General features: G+C 36.4%; 1 protein-coding gene across 2 annotated transcripts in view; it reads left to right on the top strand.

Annotated features, from left to right (window-relative positions):
- RELN (reelin) overlaps window positions 1–26,643 on the top strand; it is a 558,168-nt gene that overhangs the window by 349,145 nt on the left and 182,380 nt on the right. For both annotated transcript variants that reach the window (XM_054564075.1, XM_054564074.1), the window contains exons 11-12: window positions 2,443–2,588; window positions 23,802–23,953. In XM_054564075.1, coding sequence (XP_054420050.1) covers window positions 2,443–2,588; window positions 23,802–23,953 — 298 coding nt within the window. The remainder of the gene's footprint in view (window positions 1–2,442; window positions 2,589–23,801; window positions 23,954–26,643) is intronic.

Genomic DNA, 26,643 nt, shown 5'->3' with positions numbered 1-26,643 from the left:
AGTTTTAGTTTTCTGAAACATCAAGACATTTTAATTTTGGGAAATAAGTTTAACAATATGCTATCCAGTTTTATAATGGTTTAATCTTTTACATAAAATTTCAATCTCAGCTAAATTAAAATATGTATCAGATATGTTAATAATATAAATTTTGGAGGAGTAGTAACACAGTCTTAAAATATTAAACAGTTTTGAGGTAAATGGAAACAAAATGGAAATAATGAAATTATTTTTAGCCAGAAATGACCAAGGTTTCATGCTAAGTTAGCCATTGTTTTTATTACACAAATATAACCTTTTAAGTTGTAATATAAATTATTCTGTTTTCACATGTATAAGTATTTCATGTATGCCATTTCCTTGGATAATGACAATGTATTGTTTGCATTTATATCAGAGTCCTTACATTACTTCCAGACAGAGGCCACAGTTTTTCAGGATTCCAGAATATGAAGATAATTGTGAAATTTACAGTTAAATGGATTTATTATTAAGAAAGTCATCTGTGTTATTCTACTTAGCATTTATTTTCTTTACAGGATGCGCAGTAGTAGAGGATACTTGCATTTTCATAACTTGACAGTTTCTACCTACTATTAAATAAAACAGAATCCTCATTTCTGTGCATGTGAATTAAAGAGTACATGTAGTGAGCTCAGTTTAGCATCCATGAATAACCTGTATACATTGTGGTGTGAAGATTCTCAGGCAGGTGATCATGCCACACACTACAGTATACCTGAGATGATACAGGCCCACTGGATATGCCTTAATATCCTAGTGCTGTGAAATGGCTCCCTGAAGATCAAACGCTTTGACTTCAGCATACAAGAACTTCTGAAAGCTTTATTTACTCCTTCACTGCGGTAGTCTGATTCCTCCCCAGTTGATTTTACCAGCTTAATTGTCATAAACTGTTTCTTTGCATATATCATTCCTCCATTCTAGAACACCAGTGCCAACAGAATATTGTAGGGATCTCTTAGACTACTATTTAAGATCCTTTACTGTCAGGCTATAGTCTAATTCTGAAAATCATGCCTACTTAATCACCTTTGTCATTTATTCATATTTGTCATCCAACTTGGGTTTTTATTTTTTTTATTTTAAAGCCTGTTGAAGTCCTGCTTGTTTATGAAAAAGCTCCCCTATATCAGCCGTGGACACAGTGATGTCTATCCTCTCTCACTCATCAGCATTTACCATATGTTGCCTAGCATTGAGACCTATCTTTGATATATCTCAACTAGACTGGTATTTTTTTTGAGAGCAAAGATTATGTATTATCGTACTTCATTATAAACCCATTCCTCCCAGTACCTTCCTTAATGCTTTCTACATAATAAATTCCCCATAAAATTGACTACTTGGAAAGGCATAACCATATCATTAATCCATTAATTTATTGAATTATTCAAAAAATGTACTTGATTCCTACTGTGACACAAGTACTATGCCAGGACCTGGACTAAAAGCAGAATAAAATGGGCATGATCCTTGCCCTACATTTATTTCCATAGAAATGAAGAGATAACTTATAGTCACTGGATCTAACTGATATTTTCTGCCCAACTATTTCTCTTCATACCTATTTCATTTTAAGAGTATATAAGACTTTAAAAGATGTTTCATCTTTCATTTATTAGTATTTCTTTATATTGACTTGTTACCAAAAAATGATTAATGAAAATTTATCATATTTTTTAAAAGTACTCAGTTTACCCACATCGAGAGTTTGCTCTTGCCTTTGACTGTTCACTTTAAGCTGGAAAAAAAATTGGTTAAAAATTATTACAAGAAATTTTTCATTTTTTTATAAAACTAGTTTTCTTTCAGAGAATAAAAAAGTTTGTGATTTCTCAGCTTCTTATTGGGGATATCATGCACTTCTTAGGTCTGGTCCGAAACTTTTACTCAAAAGGTAGCTGAGAATATATGATCATATCAGGGATTACTTTGACCTTTTCTGTATTCCATGTTTTGATTAGCTGGCTATTCTACTCATATCCCATTTACAGACAAATTGTGAAAGGCTTGAATGACAAGCTAGAAATATATGGAATATTGAAAAGGTCAGTGCAATTTAGCCCATAACTACAGTATTGAAAATATATGACAAGTCATTATCTAATTCCCACAACAAGGGCTATGCTGAAGATGGGAAATTACTCTAATTAAAATATTCTTTTTTCATACTGAAGGCTGAGGTAGCAAAGCTCAAATGGCCTCTTGACTTCTTTTTTATAATAACTTAATAAGTTAGAAATTGTAATTGAATTTAAAAAGACAAGAAAAAGAGGTAACAAGCTCTTTTGACTTGAGACTCCATCTTAGAAGGAATAATATCATGACTTTTCTAAAAATTCTAATTATACATGAGTAAGACAGATACAGCTACAGAACCAATTCAACAGCCACCCCATGCTCTCTTTTTATCCACAGCATAGCTGTCAGTCAGATGGGAACTCCATTTATTTCCATGGAAATGAAGGCAGTGAGTTTAATTTTGCCACCACCCGGGATGTAGATCTTTCTACAGAGGATATTCAAGAGCAATGGTCAGAAGAATTTGAGAGCCAGCCTGCAGGGTAAGTAATTGTTATCTCCCATGCTGTGTATGGCACTTACAGTTATTCCACTGAACATATTTTAAATGCATATTGTTAAATAGCAAAGCATAGTTCAATCAATACTGATGATTCTTAGAATAAACAAGCCAAAAGGGTTACACTTAACCTAAACATTCTTTATTAGTAATAAACTATGTTATGCATATAAAAACTTGTGATTGTACATACTTTTTATCTTCAGCTGAATCACTTATATCTCATCTTTGTTTATTCAGCTTTTACTGGGAGGAAGTTTTTTTCAAACTGTATAGAACATGAAATCTTTTCACTATTACACTGAGACTTTCAGTTGTCTCTCTGAAATCTGAGATTTAGCTATGAGATTATCTGGTTTTCAGTGCAATATGGTTCTGATCTTTAAAAGTTGTTTAGGGGATAAAATTTATCTTTGAGATATTTTTAAAAGAGAAATATGGGGCTGAGATTACAGTACAAGAGACCCAAAGCAGTAAGAATGGTTTGGTGGTAGTATTTTCTGGCCATTCTGAGCTGTGTGCTTTCTTCTGGGTCCTATGTCCCTAAGATATGTCCTATGAATCAAGCAGCATTTTCACAAATTCAAATTAAAAATATTAATAGGTTCAAAAAGTCAAAATTCATAGGGTAGTATGAGTGGGGAAGAAATTCTAGAAATTTACTCATTCTCACCTAGCTTTCTTTTTGCAATAAACACACGTAATCAGAACACAAGGTCCTATTGTTTAGTATATGTTTCCTAATACTACAGTGAAGATGAATGAAATAGCATTAAATATAATTTCATAATGAATATGAAATAGTGGTAATTTAATTGTTAACTATGAGAAACTTTTCCATAACACATTTGAGATAGTCATGTCTTTCTGATCATAACAAATTAAGTCAAAACAGGATGGAACTTCTTTGTGCCTGAGTAGCAAGAAGGCAAATATTGTTCTCTTGGGCTCCCCACTTCCTGTGCAATGCCCAGGAAGTGCACTCAGATTCAGTAAGAGGGAGATCTGACGTGCAGCCTGAGCTGCCGCTGCTGTTACCCTTTGCAACCACATTGGGGTCTTTCACTGCTAACAGCTAGATTTCCACTGTGTCTGACAGCTCTGCTCCTCCTTGCCCCATGGATGTCTCTCAGGTCTAGATTGTGGCACAGGCCAGGGTGGCCTCTGAAGGCAGATGACACTTTGAGGGGCCCCACCTCCTTGGGGCCTATCCTTGACCTCTCTGGACCTAGTGCCAATGCTCAGACCCTTCAGTCCACAGTCCTTCTCTTAGCCTTCTGTCACCCTTCAAGTGCCCAGTGTCTCTCCACATCTCTCTGAGGGACTAGCAACTGCTGCTTCTCTTTTTTATCTCTAGGATTGACACAGGCATTAGGCTGCTTGTTTTGTAACCCTTAACACTACCCAGGGCTCATTCTACTCCCCTCACAGACAAAAGGGCTTTGATGGGGTCCAGAACTTTGACAATGTACACAAGGCTTCTTCACCTATCTTCTGGAGATAAAAGAAAAATCAGTTCTTTCCTTCTGACCCCGAAACAAAGGCCAATCCAAATACCCTTCCTGATTATGTAGCTTGATTGCCTATGAGGCGATCCCAAATTTTGAAACAGAAGCAGATGCAGATTTATTGACCTCCACTTTGTCATTTCTCCAAGCTCGAACCATCCGTGCAGCAGTGAAAAGTCATCCTCTTTAGTGAGACCTGCATCTTCTGGGGACTCAGATGATTCCCCAGGGATGCTCAGCCCTCATCCTTCTGAAGCAGAGAGAGAAACACAGGTTTCACCTCCAGTAGTACCATTTCACATCAACCCATCTCTCTCTCTCTCCAGTAAAACTTAGTCTTCAGTGTCATTTACTCTTATTCTTTTGAGGAGAAAGAAAATTTATTTTCACTTATTTCCTCTCCCAGAATTCCCTTTTCCTCTTTTTTTAAAAAAGAACAGAAGAAATCCTCTCTGCTAGTAACAGGGGAGACAAACACAGAAAACTCATTCATGAATTAAGCTTAGAAAGCAATTGAGTTGATATTAGAAGAAATTAAACATATTTTAGAAAATTAATGTACTAGTCAAGAAACAGCTGACTATATATGTATTTCAATTAACAGATTAGACATTCCATTTTCACAGAGCACTAATGATATAAGACAATTTGTGGCTAAACCAAAGCATTCATCTTCCAAATCAAAACAAACAAACAAGAAAAGAATTGAAGGCATTTGTGCCTAGAAAAAAAGAGCTAAAATCAGTATGGACAGAGGAGAACATCAGAGCAAATGCCATTCACTCCATGACTCAGGTGGTTTCAGTTATGCTCTTTGGCCATTCCTCTGGACTAAGGATGTAGCAGGTATCGGTCACAGTTAAGAGGCTGACACTTTCAGGCTATGACATTGTCAGCAGACTTCTTTTCCAATAACACAGGATAATGTGCTTGACAAAAACACCTGTGCCACTCTAATTGGTATACAATTAATTCATCTAAGTTCTCTAGGTAGTTTATTCTAGCAACCATACCTTGGTTTATTTATAGCTCTTCCCCTAGGATATCAGGCCACACCCCCAGAATTACCTCATTTATGCTCCCATCTGGTGGCTCAGTGATTAAGCTGACATTATGTTATAAAGGTATAAAAGGATAATCACAGGACCTAGTATTTTCGGTATTTGGGGTGATGATAAACATGCTGGTTTAGTCTATAGTGTGTGTGTGTTATGTGTGTCCCCTCCCCACACCCACCCAGTCCCAAATGCTGCTTTATTGGTCTAGGAATGAAGGCTGTATAATAATTTTCTATCATAGCTTCGGGGGAAAAATCCTGTCACAAAGCCAAATTAATGTGAAGCATTTTTACCTAGGGTAAAAGCTGACAAAGAAAAACAGATTAGGAATCTAATAGTGAAATTCTTGATGTGTTTTGTTTTCTCAGCCAGGTTTACAGAATATTTGTTTCATTCTTCTCCTTGGCCATCACCACCCACACAGATAATTTATCATTATAGTTTCACCTGCTGAAAACAGAAAACAGATGATATTCAAGAGTAACCAATTCAGTTGATTGAATTTTATAGCTTTAAGGTCAGTTTTTAAAAACAATTTAACAATGTTTTCCTCCCATAAGAAGTATGAGAGAAAATAGAATATGCAGTCCTCTCTAATAATATTTTCAAAACATTTCATTTGAATAGCAAGAAAGAAAAGAAAGCTACCAAGTCATTGTGACACTTTCTAGAACACACTTTTTCAAATATCACTGTTTTCCCACCATCGAATCAGAGTATTTTGCCTTCATTTCACAGCACTGTCCTAAATCGAATGTTGGGTAGGTTTAGTCTTTTAAAGTGGGATTTTAAAGTCTTTTTTAATTTTCCTAAAGGAGGCACATCTGCTACTTCTGCAAGAGAGAAACTTTAATAGATACACTGCTAATTTATGTCACTCTTTCTGAATTTTAGCTGCCCTTACAAATACATCATTTAGTTAACAACTACCATATCTCAGCTAGCCCAGGATGTTTTTAGGTGGGAGGGGGCTTTGTAGAAAAATGCATTGCTGTAATATGGAATTTTTATACAGCTGTTCAGTCCAAATGCAAACATTATATATTTTTTACTATTCAGATACCTTTTTAAAATATCTTTTTATTGCTGTCACCAGAGTATTCATGTTAAAGAACAACTCCATAAGTGCAATGGATATCAGATTAATTGAATTAAGACAGCATGTTCCAGTCTTTCCCACCTGTCCCAGATCATTAGAAATTACAGAAAATGAGCAAGTAAAATATAATAACTCTATAAAACAAGAAAATATGGCATAGTTGGATGAGTTAAAAGGATTACACAAAAAAAGAAAGAAAGAGGAGGAAAGGATTTGATGGAAGGAGGAAACTATAGCCCAAAACACATGTTGAAAAAGACACTACAAAAAGTGCCCCAGCGCTGCTCCAGATCAGTGATGCTGGACACAGAACAGGATGGGGCTCTGATGTGCTGCTGTAGCCCCTGCCAAGTAGATGGGCCTTCCCTACACCCACTTCCCAGGAGAGGTCTGCCCCCAGGAACACACAGTGAATGCGGACACTTGGAATAGAGAAGCTGGCCAATGCCAGGTGACTGGAAACCTCAAAGGGATGTGTAGCCAAATCCCGTGGTTGTCTACAGCCAAGGGCACATCAGACCTCCTCCGCCCTGCCCCACACTTGGTGGGCATTTATGCACCCAAACTAAGAGAGAATAGTAGAAACAAATTTAAGCAAATGGTCTAGAGTCATCAATCTGTGTAAAATCAACTCCATAAAAAGCATCAAACTAAAGAACTAAGAGCTGAGAAAATGAAAGTAGCAGACTAAACAAATGGAGACTTTATGAGGATTATAACTAGTACCCTCAGAGGAATAAGAGAGCGTACTGCATTTGTGAAATTAAAGCAGATTTTATAATGAAATAAGAAATATGTGCATTTGAAAATTTATGATTGTTAAAACAAACGAAGAATTTTCTCCCCCTAAATATCAGTATAGGCATAAATGAAGAACATATTAATGAGTTGGACATTTGAGTCTTGATATGTTTCCAAAACTAGGGTCATTAGGTATAATAAAAAGAGATATGAATGATGGCAGGGGTGAATTATATATTAAAATAACAGGGCTTCTAACATTAGAAGTAGTAGGACTTCCAGAAGGAAAGGTCAGAGGGAATATATTGAATGAAACACTCAAAGAATATATATTATTGAAGAAAAGTTCCTGAAATTTATGAAAGAAGAAGAAATAAAAGACCTCTGAATCAAAACATTTAACAAAATGAGTGGAAAAATTCCCAGTCCTAGAGCATCCAGGAGAAACTAACAGAGGAAATCCTAAAAGCTTCTAGTTGAGATTCATTGTACTTTCCTTGGTAGCACTAAGCATGAGTTTTAAAAAATGAAGCAGTTATTTTAATTTTTGAGAGGAAATTATTTGGAACATAAAATTTTTCTCCAGGGAAATATCATTCTGTCACAGGAAAAATAAAAGCCTTTTCAGAGGCGCAGGGTTCAGAAAGCTTACCCTCTGAAGAATTGCTAGATGTACATATGCCTGGATATTAACCCAAGAGGAAGAAAAGAGAGGCATGAAAGAGTAATGAGCAAGGAAAAATTTGAACTTTTTATTTCAGCCTAAATAAGTATTTGTAAGAGTTTTATGTTTGTTTTTGTTAATTGAATTTATTGGGGTGACATCGGTTCACAAAACCGATCAGATTTCAAGTATACAACTCAACAAAACAACATCTGCATCATGTGCCTGTTGCCCCAAGCAAAGTCTTTTCCATTCCCCCTCCCCCGCCCCCCGCAACAGCTTTCCCCTCTTTGTCTACCTCCACCCATGCCCTAGGGCCCTCACTCCGGCTATCGGCTATCACCACACTGCGGTCTGTATCTCTGTGTTATGTATATATGTTTTTTGGCTAATCCCTTCACCCTCTCGTTAGTGCATAATTTTAATAAAAATTTGGAATGAAGCCCAGCTGAGAGATACAAAGAGATTGTCAAAAAGAAGAGAACAAGGAAATAAAATACTGCCAAAGTTCTTAAACTTGCCTGGAGTGAGGATAGACATCTTGGTTAACTTGTAATGTTAATAGAAAACTGTAAATGTAAATATGTGTGTTGAAAAAATCAGATAAGCCAACACAGGTTATAGAACTTCAAAAGCATTAAGTTAACACAGAACAGAGGACTTAGTCCAGCAAATTTCAGGGAAGTGAAACAAAGTGAATAAATAACAGAGTGAATAGGAAACAGAAGAATTTGGCAGGAACCAGTCTAAACATATCAGTAACGATAAATTTGTATGAGATGTATTCCTTTACTAAACAGGATTCTCATAGTAAGTTTTTTTAAATGGGCTATATATTCTCTACTAATGAGAGACCCAAACTAAAATCACACAAGAAGTTGAAAGTCAAAAAAGAGAAACTAATATACCAAGCAAATGCAGCAAAAGAAGCAAGGAGGCATATTAAAATCTGGTATTTAAACCAGATTAAATAAAATTTAAGCTTAAGCATTATAGGGGCTAAAAATGGTATTTTTTTCTGATTCCAGTGTGCTCCAACCATCTTCCAACTGCCAGTACCTCCATCCATTTCTTCACTCAAGGCCTTTTTCTTTCTTTTAATGTTTATTCCCATATTCTACCTCCACCGCCTCCCATTTGGCAACCATCAATTTGTTCTCTATATCTATGGATCTGTTTTCTTTTGCTTCTTTATTATGATTTTTTTAAATACACATATAAATGATATTATATGCCATTTGTCCTTGTCTGAATTATTTTACTTAGCGTAATAGCCTCAAGGCCCCTCCATGTAGTTGAAAATGGTAACATTTTATTCTTTTTATTTTTTAGGGTTTTTAAATTTTTATTAATTTATTTTTTCATAGTTCAGGTACAGTTGTCTCCATTTTCCCACAAACCACTTTCCCCTGCCCCACCCACCCCCAACTCATACCCTCGACCCTTCCCCACTTTGGCTTTGTCGATGTGTCCTTTACACATGTTCCATGACTTGACCCTTCCCCTTCTTTTCCCTGTAACCCCACTCCCACCTCCCCTCAGGTTGCTATTGGTTTGTTTTTTCGTTCAATGATGCTGGTTATATTTTTCTTGCTTGTCTGTTTTGTTGATTAGGTTCCACTTATAGGTGAGATCATATGGTATTTGCCTTTCACCCTTTGGCTTATTTCACTCTGCATAATGCTCTCCAGTTCCATCCACGCTGTCTCAAAGGATAGGAGTTCTTTCTTTCTGCCACATACTATTCCATTGTGTAAATGAACAATAGTTTTTTAATTAACTCATTTATTGATAGGAGCTTAGGTTGCTTCCAGTATTTGTCTGTTTTAAATTGTGCTGCTATGAACATTGGTGTGCATAGGTTCTTTTGAATTGGTGTTTCAGGATTCTTAGAGTATAATCCCAGCAGTGGAATTACTGGGTCAAAAGCAGTTCCACTTTTAGCTTTTTGAAGAAATTCCAAACTGTTTTCCACAGTGGCAGCACTGGTCTGCATTCCCACCAAAGAGTACTAGGGTTCCCTTCTCTCCACAACCTCACCAGCACTTGTTTGTTGATTTGTTTATGCTCGCCATTCTGGTCAGTGTGAACTGGTATCTCATTGTGGTTTTAATTTGCATTTCTCTGATGGCTAGTGATGCTGAGCATCCTTTCATATGTCTCTGGGCCCTCTGTATGTCCTCCTTGAAGAAGTATCTGTGTTAGTTTTGTTGATTAGGTTTCACTTGTAGGTGAGATCATATGGTATTTGTCTTTTGTTGCCTGCCTTATTCCACTTAGCATAATGCTCCATATAAATTTTGAAGTATTTGTTCTAGAACTATGAAATGTGCCCATTGGTATTTTAATAGGAATTGCATTGAGTCTATAGATTGCTTTGCGTAGTATGAACATTTTAATCATGTTAATTCTTCCAATCCATGAACAGGGTATATGCTTCCATTTATTTGTATCTTTCTCAATTTCTTTCTTCAGTGTTCTGTAGCTATCTGAGTATAGGTCTTTTATCTCCTTGGCTAAATTTATTGCTAGGTACTTTATTTTTTCTTGCAATAGTAAATAGGATTTTTTTCTTAGTTTTTCTTTCTGATAGTTCATTGTTTATGTACAAAAATGCCATCGATTTCTGAATATTGACTTTGTATCCTGCTACTTTGAGGAATTCACTTACCAGGTTGAGTTGTTTTTTGGTGGAACCTATAGGGTTTTCTATGTACACTGCCATGTCATCTGCAAACAATGACAGTCTTACTTCCTCCTTTCCAATATGGATGTCTTTTATATCTCCTTCTTGTCTAATAGTTGGGGCTGGGACCTCCGGTACTATATTGAATAAAATTGGTGAAAGAAGACATCCTTGTCTTGTTCCTCATCTTAAGGGAGACAATTTTAGCTTTTGCCTATTGAGTGTTATGTTGGCAGTAGGTTTTTCATATATGATGTTTATTATGTTGAGGTATGCTCCCTCTATTCCCACCTTGCTGAGTGTTTTTATCATAAATCAGTGCTGGATTTTATCAAATGTTTTTTCTATATTCATTGATAAAGTCATGGGATTTTTGTCTCTCATTTCGTTTATGTGATATATCACATTTATTGATTTGTGAATATTGAACCATCCTTGCATCCCTGGAATAAACCCCATTTGACCATGGGCATGATCTTTTCAATGTATTGTTGGATCCAGTTTGCTCGTATTTTGTTGAGGATTTTAGCATCTGTTCATCAGAGATAGAGGCCTGTAATTTTCTTCATTTGTTTTGTCTTTAGCTGGTTTTGGGATTAGGATAATAGTGGTCTCATAAAAAGATGTTGGGAGTCTTCCCTGTTCTTGAATTTTTTTGGAATAGTTTGAGAAGGATAGGTGTTAGTTCTCCTTTGAATGTTTGGCAAAATTTACCTATGAAGCTATCTGGTCCAGGGCTTTTGTGTTTCAGTTGTTTTTTGATAACTGCTTCAGTTTTGCTAGTTGTTATCAGCCTCTTCAGGTTTTCTGCTTCCTGATTCAGTTTTGGGACATTATATGTTTCTAGAAATGTATCTATTTTGCTCAGGTTGTCCAATTTCTTAGTATATAGTTGTTCATAGTAATTTCTTACAATCCTTTATATTTCTGTGGTATCAGATATTACTTCTCTTTCATTTCTGATTTTATATATTTGAGTCCTTTCTTTTTTTTTTCTTTTTCTTTTTTTTGGTGAGTCTAGTTAATGGTTTGTCGATTTTATTTATCTTTTCAAAGAACCAACTCCTGGATTCATGATCCTTTGAATTGTCTTTTTAGCCTCCGTATCATTTAATTTTACTCTGATGATGATTATGTCCTTCCTTCTGCTTCCTCTGGGCTTTTCATTGTTGTTGTTCCTCTAGTTCTTTTAGATGAAGGGTTAGGCTGTTTATTAGAGATTTTTCTATCTTCTTGAAGTAGGCCTGTATTGCTATGAACTGCACTCTCAGGACTGCCTTCACTGTGTCCCATAGTTTTGTGGTTGTTGTATTTCTTTTCCATTTGTTTCCAGATACCTTTTGATTTCTTTCTAGATCTCATTGTTAACCCATTCATTAGTTAATAACATGTTATTCAGCCTCCATGTATTTAAATGTTTTTGAAGGTTTTTTTTCTTGAGGTTGGTTTCTGGTTTCACACCATCATGATCTGAGAAGGTGCTTGATGTGATTTCAGTTCTCTGAATTTGTTAAGGCTTGTTTTGTGCCCTACCTTGTGGTCTGTCTTTGAGAATGATGCATGTGCATTTCAGAAGAATGTGTATTTTGCTTCTTTGGGGTGAAATGTTCTATGAATATTAATTAAGCCCATTTGATCTAGAGTGTTGTTCAATTCTGCAGTATTTTTTTTGATTTTTTCGATTGAAAGAACTGTCCATTGTTGATAATGGAGTGTTAAAATCCCCTACTATCAATGTGTTGCTGTCGATATCTTTCTTTAAGTCATTCAATATATTCTTTATATTTTTAGGTGCACCTATACTGAGTACAAATATGTTTACAAGAGTTATAATCTCATGTTGGACTACTACCTTAAGTGCTATGTAGTGACCTTCTTTGTCTCTTGTTATGGCCTTTTTTGAAGTCTATTTTATCTGATATAAGTATTGCTATCCCAGCCTTTTGTTATGTACATTTGCATGAAACATTTTTCCATCCCTTCATCTTCAGCCTGTGTATATGTTTCGTTCTGAGGTGGGTCTCTTGTGGACAGCATATATGTGGGTCATGTTTTCTTATCCATTCAGCTACCCTGTATTTTGATTGGAGTACTTAATCTATTTACATTTAATGCTGTTATTGATGTGTACTTATTCATTGACATTTTTCCCTTTGTACTTGTGCTCCCCTCTCTCTCTCTTTCTCTATTTCTTCTTCTGAAAGCAGTCTCTTTAGCATGGGTTGCAGTGTTGGCTTCGTGGAGATGCACTCTTTTAGCCTTCTTTTGTCTTGGAAGCTCTTTATTTTGCCTTCTATTTTAAATGAGAGCCTTGCTGGATAGAGTCTTGGTTCTTGCTATTCATTATTTGGAATATTTCGTGCCAATCCATTCTGGCTTGTAGTGTTTCTGTTGAGAAATGAGCTGATAACCTTACTGCAAAGCACTGTTACTAGCTGTTTCTCCCTTGCTGCCTTTAAGATTCTCTTTTTGTCTTTAAATTTTACCATTTTGATTGTAACGTGTCTTAGAGTGGGCCTCTTTGAGTTCATCTTGACTGGGACTCTGTGCTTCCTGGATTTTTGTGACTTTTTCCCTCATTAAGTTAGTGAAGTTTACTGTCATTATTTTTCAAACAGGTCATCTATCCCTTGCTCCTCTTCTTTTCTTTCTGGTATCCCTATGATGCAAATATTGTTATATTTCATGCTGTCCCAAATCACCCTTAAACTATCCTCATTCTTTGTTGAGTCTTTTTTCATTTTTTTTGCTCTGACTGGGTGATTTTTCTACCTTGTCTTCCACCTCTCTGATTTCATCCTCTGCTTTGTCTAGCCTGAATTTAATTCATCCAATGTGTTTTTCATTTCACATATTGCATTCTTCATTTCTAACTGGTTCTTGTTCAAGTTTTCTATACTGATGTAGTTCCCACTAAGTTCCTTGTAGTTCCCACTGAGTCCCTTTAGTATCCTTATAACCATTACTTTGAACTCTATGTCTAAGAAATCGCTTACCTTGATTTCTCTTAGGTCTATTACTGTAGATTCCTCCTTTCCTTTCGTTTGGGGTTGTTTCTATGTCTCCCCATTTTAGTTGTCTCTTTGTGTTTGTCTCTGTGTGTTAGATTGATTTGCTTTGACTTCTGTCTCTGGAGTAGCTTTGTCTGTTAGGAGTCCTGTGGGACCCAGTGGTGCAGATTCCTTGATCTCCTGATCTGGAGGCTCTAGGAATGAGCTCTAAGAATGGGTTATGTAGACTTTCCTGTTGTATTTGGGTCCTCATTATTACTGGCCCTTTCGTTGGTAGGAACTCCTCTCTATCTGGCTGTCTAAGAGGTTCAACCACCACCACATGCTGTACACTGTTATACAGGTGCTGGCAGAAAAAAGTGAAACGACACAAAAACAACACCAAAGTAAGCAACCCCCTTGACCACCACAGCTATATCAACAAAAATAGAGCAAAGAATAATAACAATGGAGGCACAATGGAATAGTAGATAAAGGGATAATGAAAAAGAATATGAGAAGACCAAAGGAAAGAAAATGATTATGAAAGGAGAAAGAGGAAGAGAACTACTACTCGTAGTGAATTGAAAGAGGAAAACAGGAGAAAGGAACACAGAAAAGGTAACAAAAATAGTAAAAGGATAGAAGAAGGGAACAGTGGAGTGGTCAAAGGTAAGAGTAGAATAGGAGATATGAAAGAAAAATTAGAGCACCAAAAATAAAAGAAAAGTAAATAAATAAAAAGGTATGAAAAAGAAAAAAATAGCTAAGATAATAAAAAAAGAACCAAGTGTACCTGTCTCAGCACAGTTTAGATCTTGCCTTCTGATTACTTCCTTTGGATACCACTTTGATGTCTGAGTCTGATTTAAGTCAGTGTCAGGTGCTATCCACATCTGGCCCTTGGCTGCCTTTTCAAATCTACAGGCAATCCAGTTTGTGACTGATTCCTCCAGGCTTGGCTGCTCCCAGGGTGGACCAAGTTGCTATGAAAAGCTGGCTTTAATCAGCACTGGATCCAGGGGTGTGTTAGCCAATGTGCCAAGTCACCGCAGGATCCACCTGCTGGCTGGCTGTCAATCTTAGACTAGTTGCAGATCCAACTATTTCTGAGAGGGCTTCTGGTGGAAACAAGGGGCTATGATTTCTGGATCTCCTGTGGGAGGTGCCTTTCAGACTTTAAGGAAGATGGCGGGTGTGTTCCCCTTCTTTTGTGCCACTAGTCTAAATCTGTGTGGATTATTTCCCTGTACTTGGCAGGGCAGGACCCCTAGTAGGCTTCCAGAGACAAGATTTTGGAGCTGTCACATGCCAGGAGGGTGTTTCTGTGGCTCTCCCATGACAGGGTAGACCAGTCTGTTTCCCAGGATGGCTGTGCCTGTGTCTCTGATGCCCCTGAGTCTGTTTATGTTGCTGTCTCCTCAGCATGGTTAAGATGCAGGATGAAAGAAAAGAAAGAAAAAAACAAACAAAACAACACCAAGACAAAACAAAACTGAAAAAACAAAAAAAGTTGCTGAGTGGAGCAAACAGGATTTCAGAGGCTGTGGTGAGGGGATTTCCAGGGGGTGGAAGAAGCATTATCCCAGAGGGTAAGGAAATTGATTTTCCCCTGGGAGGGGCTAGCTCTGCTCAAGAAAGATGGTTTCTGTGGAGCTCAGGTATACCTGGGCCCTGAAAACCACACAGCTGCTCCCCTCAGACTTTCCCCAGTGCCCCTCACTCCAGACTATCCTCACTCAACTCCAGTCCACACACCACCCTCCCCTTGCTGGGGCCCAAGGTGGTTAGTCACAGACAGAAAGCCTGTGCTTTGCCCCTTTAAGGAAAAGAAGAAAATAAAGAAAGAAAGAAGAGATAGTGCATTTGTTTCCAGCAGTTTTCATCTCCCCCCACAGCAGAGAGCCCCCATGGTGCAGAATCTTTGATTTCTCTATCTGGATGTTCTAGGAATGTCCCTTGTGTGGATTATGTGGACTCTCCTGTTGTATTTGGGTCCTGATTTTTATTGGCCCATTCATTGGTGGGAACTTTCCCCTGTCTGGCTGACTAAGGAGCTCAACCCCTGTCAGGACCGCGTCTGCCTTTAGAGGGCTTCTAGGTGTGGGTTGGATCCCCAGTCTGGGCACGTACAGGACGTTACTAGTGGGCACTTCGCTCTCAAACCAAAACCTCTCCCCTTCTCTCCCCAATCAAAAGATTGTATCCTGTATGCATTGTATTCTTTCAAGTCTTATGTCATCCTGATGGGGTAGGGGAAGGAAGGGAAGTGTCCAGCAGCAAAACTATAAGACTTGAGGGTGGGGGGGGCACTCGTGCCACTCTTTTCAGTGAGTCTCAGCTTTGGACTCCCACTGCTGTGCTCCCGCCATGGTCTTTGCAACCAGTGCTGCATCAGCCACCTTTCTCAGCCTCCTGGTGCTCCCAGCTCCTCAGCCAAACTGCAGCCTCCTCATTCAGACTCTGTCCCATGCACAGTTCCAGCAGAGCCCAGAGATGGGGAAGCACCAGCCCTCTCCCTGGCAAGTGCCACAGCCCCCAGACCCTGGCCTCTGGTGACAGGGTGCATAGCCCTGCCCAGGGCAGAAGGCACAGAGACAAATTCAGGCACTGAGGTGCAGCCACTCTGGTGGCTTCTTCCTGAAAGGACGTTGTAATTTCCTCGGATTGGCCCCTGCTCCAAACCTGCTTAGCCAGATGCACTGGGTTAGGTGGCAGTAGAGGCAGCAGCTCCACCAAGAGAGCCCTGGCCACCTGCCCCCGAGTGCCCTCACAGGCGGGCAGGCACTCGCACACACACCCACACACTTTTCCGCACACACGCTAACTCGCACCCACTCTCACTCACACTCGGCTGGATTTTTGAGTTGATTGCTCTCTGATTTAGCTACAAAACCAGTCTGGGGCTGGGAGCAAGTGAATGGAACTTCCAGCTACCCTGGAGCCATCTTGGAACCCCTCTTTAACATTGCTTTCTATTTAAGCAAATTATTTTTATCTTTAAAAAATATAAACAGCATTTTTTCAAATTAAAAAAGCTTGATATGATTAGTTAGGTATGCTAAAATAGTTCTGAAACTCCTTCATATGAATTGTAGACCCTTTTTTAATTTGCAGCACCTTACACAACACTTTGCCCTTGGCACTGCCATTCTTGAATTGGTTAATGGCCCCTTCTTCCTCACCAAACCAGCTGTCCATATAAGTATCCAAAGTACACCCACTGGCTCCCTATCTGAGAGGACCTTCTCAGATATGGAAAAAGAGGATGAAATCTGAATTCTTCTAAAGCGATTTGATTCCTGACATCATGGGATAACATTAGCTAGTGATAGGATTTTTCTGTTGAAAATATCAGAGTAAGTTTCTGGCACCAAATTGTCCATATTTCAACATGTGTTTATTTCCCATATTCCTTCTTTGGTAGTTCATCTGATCAATACTGGCCAAGACAGTCCTGAATATCTGGAAGTTTATGTGAAGAAGTGCAGAACTCTGACATCTTAGGAAGCATAGCTTGGGGTTGTCTGTACTCTAGGGGCATCAGGAGACTGAAAATTTAATTCCTCAGGTCCACAAATTAGGCTAAATAATATAATTATCTATTACTGTATTTTGAAAATCAGCAATAGAATCATAACTGTAGCTTGTCATGTACATAATAAAATATTATATGGCCTGTTTATAAAGAGTTAATAATAACCTGGAAAATGTGTGTGTTATTAATGCAAGTGAAAAAAAGGGCAGAATACAAAAACATTTATACAGTATTATCACAACTATCTGGAAATAGATATACAAAACTCTTAGAAACAAATATTTTACTGAATATGGGACCATTGCGGGGGTGGAGCCCAGAAACTATTACTGGAACAACAACCCCCTTCCCCAGGGTCTCTCTGTTCTACATCCTTTGTCTGATGCCCTTAAAAATTATCGCTCTCAATGGCAGAGTTTGGTGAAAAGGAAAGGAACTATTTATTCAGAAGTTATGCAGGTTTTGATTAATGGCCAAATGTCACCGTTAAATCTCAAAATCCCTTTAAAACACCTACCAACACACACAGTCCTGCCTTCCCTTCCTTTGCCCAATCAGGCCAGTCAGGCCAGTCAGGCCAGTGAGGGGTACCGTCCTTCAGAAGAAAAAGAACAGAAGTCCAGAGCTCAGCTAGGCAGGCCTCTTGCTGTTCCTAGTACCATCCTCTGAATGGCTGCAATCTCCAGTTCTTAATTAAAATCACATGGCACCTTCTCATGGCCCAGCAGCAAGAGTCCTTTCTCCCCTCTGCTTCCCACATGGTCTTCACACTGTTCCTCTGCATCATGGAGCAAACTTTCTCTGAGCTCTCATGCACACATGCTGTAATGCAAAGTAACTCTCAATGACCCTGTTCTCTGTCTGCCATCCCCCATGGAAGCCCACCTTTGGGGAAGTGGTGAGAATATCCTGTATTTTTCTTGGACACCCCAAGTTCTGGACCCCATTACAAACCCCCTTTTGGGGGGCCTAACTGCACCCTGTTTTGTCTCTGGAGTAATATGATTATGGGTGATTTTTTTCCTTCTACTCCTTATATTTCCCAATTTTTCAATAATGAAAATATTGTTATCATAATAAACAAATAGACTTTCTTTCTTTCTTTAAACTTCAAAAGCCCAGACTGTGTGTCTCAGTTGGTTGGAGTGTCATCCCATACACCAAAAGGTTGCTGGTTTGATTCCCAGTCAGGGCATATACCTAGGTTGCAGGTTTGATCTCCCATCAGGGTGCGTGTGAGAAGTGACAGATGGATGTGATGTTTCTCTCTCGCATCGATGTTTCTTTCTTTCTTTCTTTCTTTCTTTCTTTCTTTCTTTCTTTCTCTCTCTCTCTCTCTCTCTCTCTCTCTACCATGCCCCCCCCACCAAATCAATTTTTTTAAAACACATCTTTGGGTGACAATTAAAAAATAATAATGAACAGTGATTTTTTAAAATTTAACTATTATTTAATTTTTTAATTTTTTTTATTGATGTTAAGAATAGTATAGGAAATGGAGAAGCCAAAGAACTTATATGTACAACCTAAGGACATAAGGCAGGGGATTGCTGGAGGGAATGGGGGTATTGAACAGAGGGGGACAAAGGGGAAAACAAAAGGGACAATTGTAATAGCATAATCAATAAAATATACTTGATAAAATAATAATAAATAAACTTCAAAAGATATTTCCAACTGTACTTTTTTAGAATGATTTATACAGGTATCCTTTCTCAGGCCATAGCCATCACTTCTATGAAGTCTTTCCCTAATTAAAAAATAAAAAGCTAGCTATGGCAAATACTTCCCAGTTATGAAAGAATACCCAGAATTTTAACACACCAGCAAGACATAGAAAAGGTGCCAGAGGGGAAACAGGATTTATCCTAAGACCAAATTTCCTTTCTCATCTTTGGCCTTGCTGACTCTTTTCACATGTCAGAGAGAGTAATCTCTGAACTGCTAACTTATTTCCAATTCCCTCCAACTTCCAGTCCTGTAGTCTTATTCTACTACCATGCACACCCTATTAAAATAACTGCTGTATGAATTCTCTCCAAAGAAGTTCTTTCAAGAAATATATTTAAAAATAACTCACCTAAAATTATGGGGAAAATTTTAGCACAGACAGTGGTTTTCTCAGGTTAGCCATAGCTTAGTGTCTGATAGATGATTTAATTAAGAGACCAAAATGTAAATATTAGTTATATATTTTAAAGACATTTCTTGCAAAGTGGAACACACCTATAACTGACTCAAAATGTCTTTCTTAAAATTGAATGCTATCTAGTATAATAAAATTAAGAAAAAAGTAATATAAAATAATTTTATATTGTATTCCTTTTTCTAGAGAGATAGTACCAAAGACTCTTACATATAACCATTGAAAATTAAAACTGCATATAGACAAAAAACAATGAAACTGTCTTCATTATAGCCTTTTCAATGTAAGTTATTTTATTAAAAATAGGTTTTAAATTTAGAACTCTTTAGGGCAGTTTGAGCATCTTATTTTCTATAAATTATTTCCTCTGGCCTACCCAGAAGAATTATATTACCCCAGATTAGAATACATTTTACAAAATACTTATAAGCCTTATGAGGGACTTTATTTAATTTTTTAAAAGATTTTATTTATTTTTAGACAGAGGGGAAAGGAAGAAGAAGAGAGGGAGAGAAACATCAATGTATGGTTGCCTCTCGCACTCCCCCTACTGGGAACCTGGCCTACAAACCAGACATGTGCCCTGACTGGGAACTGAACTGGCAACCCTTTGGTTCAGTGACCAGTACTCAATCCACTAAGCCACACCAGCCAGGGTCTTATTTAAGCTTAGAATTCTGGGTAAGTGAATTAAAAATAGATTGCAGTCTAAATTAACATCTTATTAAGTGGGTTTTTTTAATAGGCATGTTTATTTTATCGAAGCAAAACCCACTTGACCATGCAGATAACAAATTTATAAATTTAGTGGTCCAGATAGGTTATGTGACCAAAATCTCAATATAGAAACAGATAGATGAAATGCAGTCTTTCAGTAAGTATCCCCTTGCTTAAAAATGTTTAAGCAAAAACACTTTGCATACTATATATTGCAACTTTGTCCAGGATTGTTTTTCTGCTTATTCTAGTATGAAAAATATATAGTTATTATAGTTTAGAAATTCATCTTAATTTCTACTTTCACTTATAACATTTTTTAAAAATAGCACTACATTTTACAGAGGGGGAGAAAAGGAAACGAACACTGATTGAACTGTAATTTACCAGTCAATACATTATTTTCTCTAAACATTCTGCAGTGTAGGTCATATTTCTGTCTTATTGGTAAGAAAGCTGAATGCTGTTTACCCCTCTAAAGCCAATATTTTCATTAATGTTAATCCAAAGAGAGTGTAAAAACCATAATGTGTGGAATAAAACCTAAAATAAAATTGAACTTAAGTGAAATACAGTAGAACCAAATGAAGAACATAATTTTTGAAATGCACTCAGTACATTCAGGAAAGCTTTCAGATAGAGCTCATCCTTTACCTTCACCTAAGCTGTCATGCTAGAGGGAAAACCTATAAATGCAATGAATGTGGAGAAGCCTTTAGCCAAAGTATACACCTTGCTAGACATCACAGGACTCGTACTGGAGATAAACCTCATGAATATAAATTAATGTGGAAGGGTTTTTACCTCTGGTACATCCCTTATTAAATATCAGAGAATTCATCCCTAATAGAGACCTTATGGATATAATGAATTTATTTAATCTCAGAGAATTCATAGTAGATTAAAACCTATGAATTTGGCAAATGTGGGATCTTATAGCCAAGCTTTATTCTATATTTTAGTTCAGACCTGAAGTTGCCAACTTGGTTTAATATATTCTGGAAATTATAGTAAAACAGTTTTACATAAATAATGTAAAATGTTCCATTACCTTTACAACCATTTATGCCAATAATAGTAGGAAATAATTTGATTAAAATATAAAGCCTTTATTGCCTATGTTAACATTCTTAGTATTTTCATTAACCTATAATGAGATCATTTAAGTTTTCATTCTGAATTATGATACTTATAAATTAAATGCCTTCTAAAATTATTTGATTTGAATATTGCTTATTTCAAAGCAAATGTTTAAAATAAAAATCAGAAGTCCCTATACACACAGACACATACATTCAGACTTTTTCATTCAGACTTTTCTATGGCCATACCAAAAAAAGAAACTCACTAGAATTTCCTTTTTTACCTATCAACCCTTATTAATAGACAAAGAATACTGTAATAAAAATTTTGTATAGTTTTTCAAGTATTTCTGAAATATATATTCCTAAAAGAAAAATTGGAGAATCAGTATATGTGTACATATACATATATATGTATATATGTAATTTGTATTTTGGTAGTTACTGCCAAGCTTCCCTTCAAAGAATATATAAGATACTTTGTTTTAAGCTCATGAAGGAAATTTTTTGTTTAATTTTAGTTTTATTAATATAATTTAAACTGATATGTAATTTATTGAGAAATTTAAAATTATAAACTCTTTAAAGTGTACATCATGGTGATTTGGTATATGTATATTATGAAAGAATTTCCTCCATTTACTGACACATCATTGCCTCACATGTTTATCTTTTTTTTTTTTTTGGTAATAACATTTAAGTTCTATTCTCTAACATCATTCTTAAAAGTAATAAAGTTTGAGCCAATTAAAATAATTTTATTCTGAAACCATCCCAGGACAGCTGGTAGAGGAACCATCAACTTTCCAGTGAAGAAATTTCTTTAAATTATTTTTACATGCAAAAAAGTATTTCTTTTTCTTGACATAAAAATAGAAAGTTGTATTTTAAAAATGTAAATTAAATATTATTGCAATCTTGCTACCTCTAAGGAAAAGAGTTGCCTTAAGGCATTTTAATGATTATTAAACATTTTTCTGTATTCCAACTTCATCACACTCTATAATAAATAATAGATATCACTGTATTTACAATAAATAATTTGGGGACTTTATTTTTAGAATGAGTCATCAAAGAATAAATATAAATTGGTATGTTGTATAGAGCTCTCTCCCCTAGGCAGACATTTCTTCAAATGCAGTTCACATAGAGCCACATTTCCTTGGAGAAAACAGTTCAAATCATAGAGAACTAACACTCCCTTTCAGGGAAATTGCCATGCCATCCTAGACATTACTAGCATTGTAGAGCTCCTCCAGTACCACTGCTGGCCTGAAAGGTTTAGTTATTGTTTTACTTCATGTCATTATTATATTAGGAGAGAGTCAGAGACCATATCATTTTGTAACTGGAATTAACCACAACTTTGCAACCTTAGGAGTCAGAACTCTGAAGTCCAGGAGTGAAAGGCCCTCCCCAAGGCCTTGGAGATCTGGGATCCCCCCAAGGATACTTTGCCTTCAGCTGAACTCAAACCTGTGCTTCCACAAAATCATAAATGAATGAGCTTGTGCTACAACAGGCTCCTACTGAATGTTTAATAAGTGCAAAATACTTTATTCAAAGTGTTGAGACTTTTACAAGATGATTTTCAGATTTCTGTCTCCTTCTTTCTCTTCAAAATGAACTAAACTTTTCATTTCACTTGATTATAAATATTTGGGTTTCTAAAGAAATAGCTTCATTTGGTTATCTTCCAATAAATAGTGGAAAAATAAAGGCCAATGTAGAGTAAAATTAGAATATGTTGGACTTTAAAGATTGAAAAGAAATATACAGTCTGAATTATATCTGACACAATTCTGTAGTAGAGGTCATGAAAATAATTCATTTGATAACTAGGAGAGTTATTCATTTACAACTAATAATTAAGAGAAGAAGACTACTAATCCCACTTTTCACTTGAACAGAAGGTTCTTTTGGTCCATGACAATTCCCTCTTTTTAATTTAATTTTTAACATTATAAGTGGTCTAAAATATATAGATGCCTAAAAGCGGTCATCATATGCATCATTTGTAACTTTAACTTGTTTTGTGGATCAGTAGGCTGAGTGGTTTAATTGGAATAATGGAGCAAGTAAAAGATCAGTGAACGAGTGTGAAATTTTCTAGTATGAGTTAAGAGAGGTTCCTGGTTAATTTACAATTTTCCAATACTATTAAGAGCTTCCTCAAAAAGTTATTTATTGTGCTCCTGAATGATTGACATACTCTACTAAAATTTAAAATAATAGGTATTTTCTAAACGTTTTGGTCACAAATCTATTATAAACTGGAATAGTTCAACATAATCATCCTGACACAGATCCCTCTTTAGAAATGTAACTACTAAACTAACAGCAAACTGAGAATCAGAAGATGTTAGGTTTAGAGCCAACTAGGTGGTTAGCCTTAGGGATGCCATTTACCTCTGTGTGTCCTAGTTTTCTCCATCTGTAGGCAAGTTAGTTGTGTGACTAACAATGGCCAAATTAGATATGACCAGAAATAAATACTGAAGAGACATGAGATATTTTTAAATAGTAAATATTTTATTCTCTTCTACATATACAAATTCCTATATGACAAGACCAAGTTTAATTTCCATATCCCTTTTTTTGGCAGCTTTTATACCTTTCCATTCTACAGTTTTCTTTTTTAATGTGCAAAATACCACATGAGTACTTATGACATTATGATATGGTTTTTTATGGTTTCCTGTTTTCTTTTTTGATTTCCTACCTCAATGATAAGTACTTTTAGAATAAATACTATTAATAAACACTATATACAATGTATTGATTAAATTCATCTTTTTTATGAAAAAAACATAATTATGGTGTTTAAAAGTTTGTTCATTATCTAAAATCTGTAGTACCACATTTTTGTTTCAGAATTATTCAATACTATGTTCTTCATTAAAATAAAAATTATACTTTTTAAATATTTGACATATTCTAATTCTTAATGATTTTCATTTTTTTAAGATGGGACATCTTGGGAGCTGTCATTGGTACAGAATGTGGAACAATAGAATCGGGTTTATCAATGGTCTTCCTCAAAGATGGAGAGAGGAAATTATGTACTCCATACATGGACACTACTGGTTACGGGAACCTGAGGTTTTACTTTGTTATGGGTAGGTACATTTTGAACAAATTTCATTGACCTAGGGAAGATTCTAGGCCAGCACCTATTCCTGAGGAAGTAAGATTGTTTGTTGTCTACAATATAAAATGAAAATTCAGGAAATATGAGTTCTACTGTTTGAGCAAAAGCCTGTGGTGCTCACACCTGCTTCAGATGAACCCTGCTGGAACCTTCCTGTAAGAAAGCTAGTTTTGGCATGCCACAACTAGGCCTGAAGACAAAATGCCATAACCCCTTCCTCACCACTTCCTCTATGGTCATAGCTGAAAAGACAATGGGAAAGAACTGGGAACAAAGTAACTCCCCTGTCCAAAGTCCTAGCTTCCAAAAACTAGTCATCAAGGTGAGTCATTTGTTTTCATGGGGCATAATTCTTTTGTTATGGGAAGCTAAGGAAGAAAAAGTAGGTAGGTATAATACTTTATAGTACTTTCATAAGTACTATATATAAGTAAAATATTCTCTACTTTCTAATAGATTGGCAAACACATAAAGAAAAGCAAGTGTCCATAAGACATGTAGGTTTTTATTCAAATTATTTAGAGCAAGTAAATAGAAGTTTGGAAAAAAAATATTCAAGGAGGATTTAAGGGGTTGAAATTTCTGACCTCTCAAATTTATCATTTTAGTCAACAAAAGCACAGTTACAAATTCTTTAACTGGATATTGTTCCAGAACTATGAGTAGCTGTCACATGCCTTCTTTTGTTGAGTGACTGGAAAAGCACAGGCAGCACCTGGAAATTAAACAGGAAATAAACATTGTCAACCTTTGATCTTACTGGTATAGATGTCAATTCATCAGGACAAACAGGCCTCCTGAGTGCAAGCTTCAGCACTGGCTGTTACTTGCTCCCACATTCCTTACTTCCTACTGCTCCCAGTGGCATGGTGAACTTCAGAGCGTAGGATGCTCTCAAACACATTGCCTGTGCGATGCTACCTCATTTCCAGTAATGATCTCTTTGATAACAGGGAAGTTATACAAAGTAAAATAATGTAATCTTCCTTTAACATCTCGTACCATCAAGCCCTTATTATGTGAAATGTTAAAGGGACTTATCTAGGAAAAAGAAGAAGATCAAAACTATGAACAGTAAAATGACAATAAACTCACAACTATCAACAACTGAACCTAAAACAAAAACAAAAACAAGCTAAGCAAACAACTAGATCAGGAACAGAATCACAGAAATGGAAATCACAGGGAGAGTTATCAGCAGGGTTGGGGAGAGGAGAAAATGCGGGAAAAGGTACAGGGAATAAGAAACATAATTGGTAGGTACAAAATAGACAGGGGGAGGTTAAGAATAGTGTAGGAAATGGGGAAGCCAATGAACTTATATGTATGACACATGGACATGAACTAAGGGTGGGGGGAATGCTGGTGGGAGGGTGGTACAGGACAGAGGGAAATAAGGGGGAGAAAAAAGTGGGACAACTGTAATAGCATAATCAAAAAATACACTTAAAATTTACTTAAATAAATAATATTTAAAACCAAAAAAGAAATGTAATTTTCCTACCATGAGGATATCCTCACCTTGACTCTGAAATGATTTGTATATGTAAAGACCCAGAACTCATTTCCTTTAAATAATTAGAATTCAAACTGGCTCTCAGTTTATTAAGAGTGATTACTGAGAAACCTTAAGCCTCCCCCCCACCAAATTGTAATAAACATTTAATATGACAGCCTAATTTAAATATTTTCCCTTTTAACTATTTTAACATAATGGTTTTGAATTCTTGATTTTTGTTTTCATAATGAATCATAGTAAATCAACTCAATTCAGTGCCTTTATAATAAGATATTGTCATCTTTATATGAGATTAAGTCATCTTTAATTCTTTCTGGTAAAAAGCAGATTATTAATAAATCAATTAAAATAATATTGACTGTGAGGTAAAAATTCATTTGAATGAGCCCAAGATATATTATCCCAAATAAAAGTATCTCCATTCAATTTAAAAAATTAATGAATTCCTATTGAATTTATAGAGCACTGAACTACAATATGTGGAAAATACAATGGGGGGAAATGGTGCCTGAATCACAGAGCTGCTGATCAGTGAGTTAATACATAAAAAGTCCTCAAAATAGTACCTAATAAATAGTTAAGACTCAATATACCTTTGGTTTATTATTATAAAAACTATAGACAGTTCTTGCCCACAAGTAACATCTGACTATAAGGGAGAATGCAATGCGCTGTAGTAGAATGAAGATGCTGTGAACGTGCAGAGGAAGCTCTGGGTAATTGCAGTGGAAGGTTAGGGAAAAGCTTCATGGAGCTAGCATTTAAACCTGGCCATGAAGGATGGACATGATTTAAATTTAGGGAGAGAAGTTAGAACCTAAACCAGCATTTTGAGAAAAAGCACAAGTATAAAAGTACAGGACACATTTGGAGCTGGGTGATTTTCCCAATATAGATGAACAGAAATATACATAGTGGGGCTGGAGAAGCAGACTGGAGCCAGAGGCATGATTTTCTTTAATATCACACTGTGGAGTTTGGGTTCTCTTTTTCTAGGTAACATGGAGCCGTCAGATGATTCCTGTCAGTTCTGTAATATATTCTCATATGTGTTTTAGATAGATGATTCTGGAAGGAGTATGAAGGAAAGACTGAAACAATGAGAAATTAGAAGACAAGAGACCAGTCAGGATAGGGTT

Source organism: Pteronotus mesoamericanus, unplaced genomic scaffold (assembly GCF_021234165.1).
Source record: "Pteronotus mesoamericanus isolate MK-2021 breed Mesoamerican mustached bat unplaced genomic scaffold, CSHL_Meso_final scaffold_85, whole genome shotgun sequence".
Classification (NCBI taxonomy): Eukaryota; Metazoa; Chordata; class Mammalia; order Chiroptera; family Mormoopidae; genus Pteronotus; species Pteronotus mesoamericanus.
Note: the sequence above shows the minus strand (reverse complement) of the source record. Positions and strands in the feature narration are given on the sequence as shown.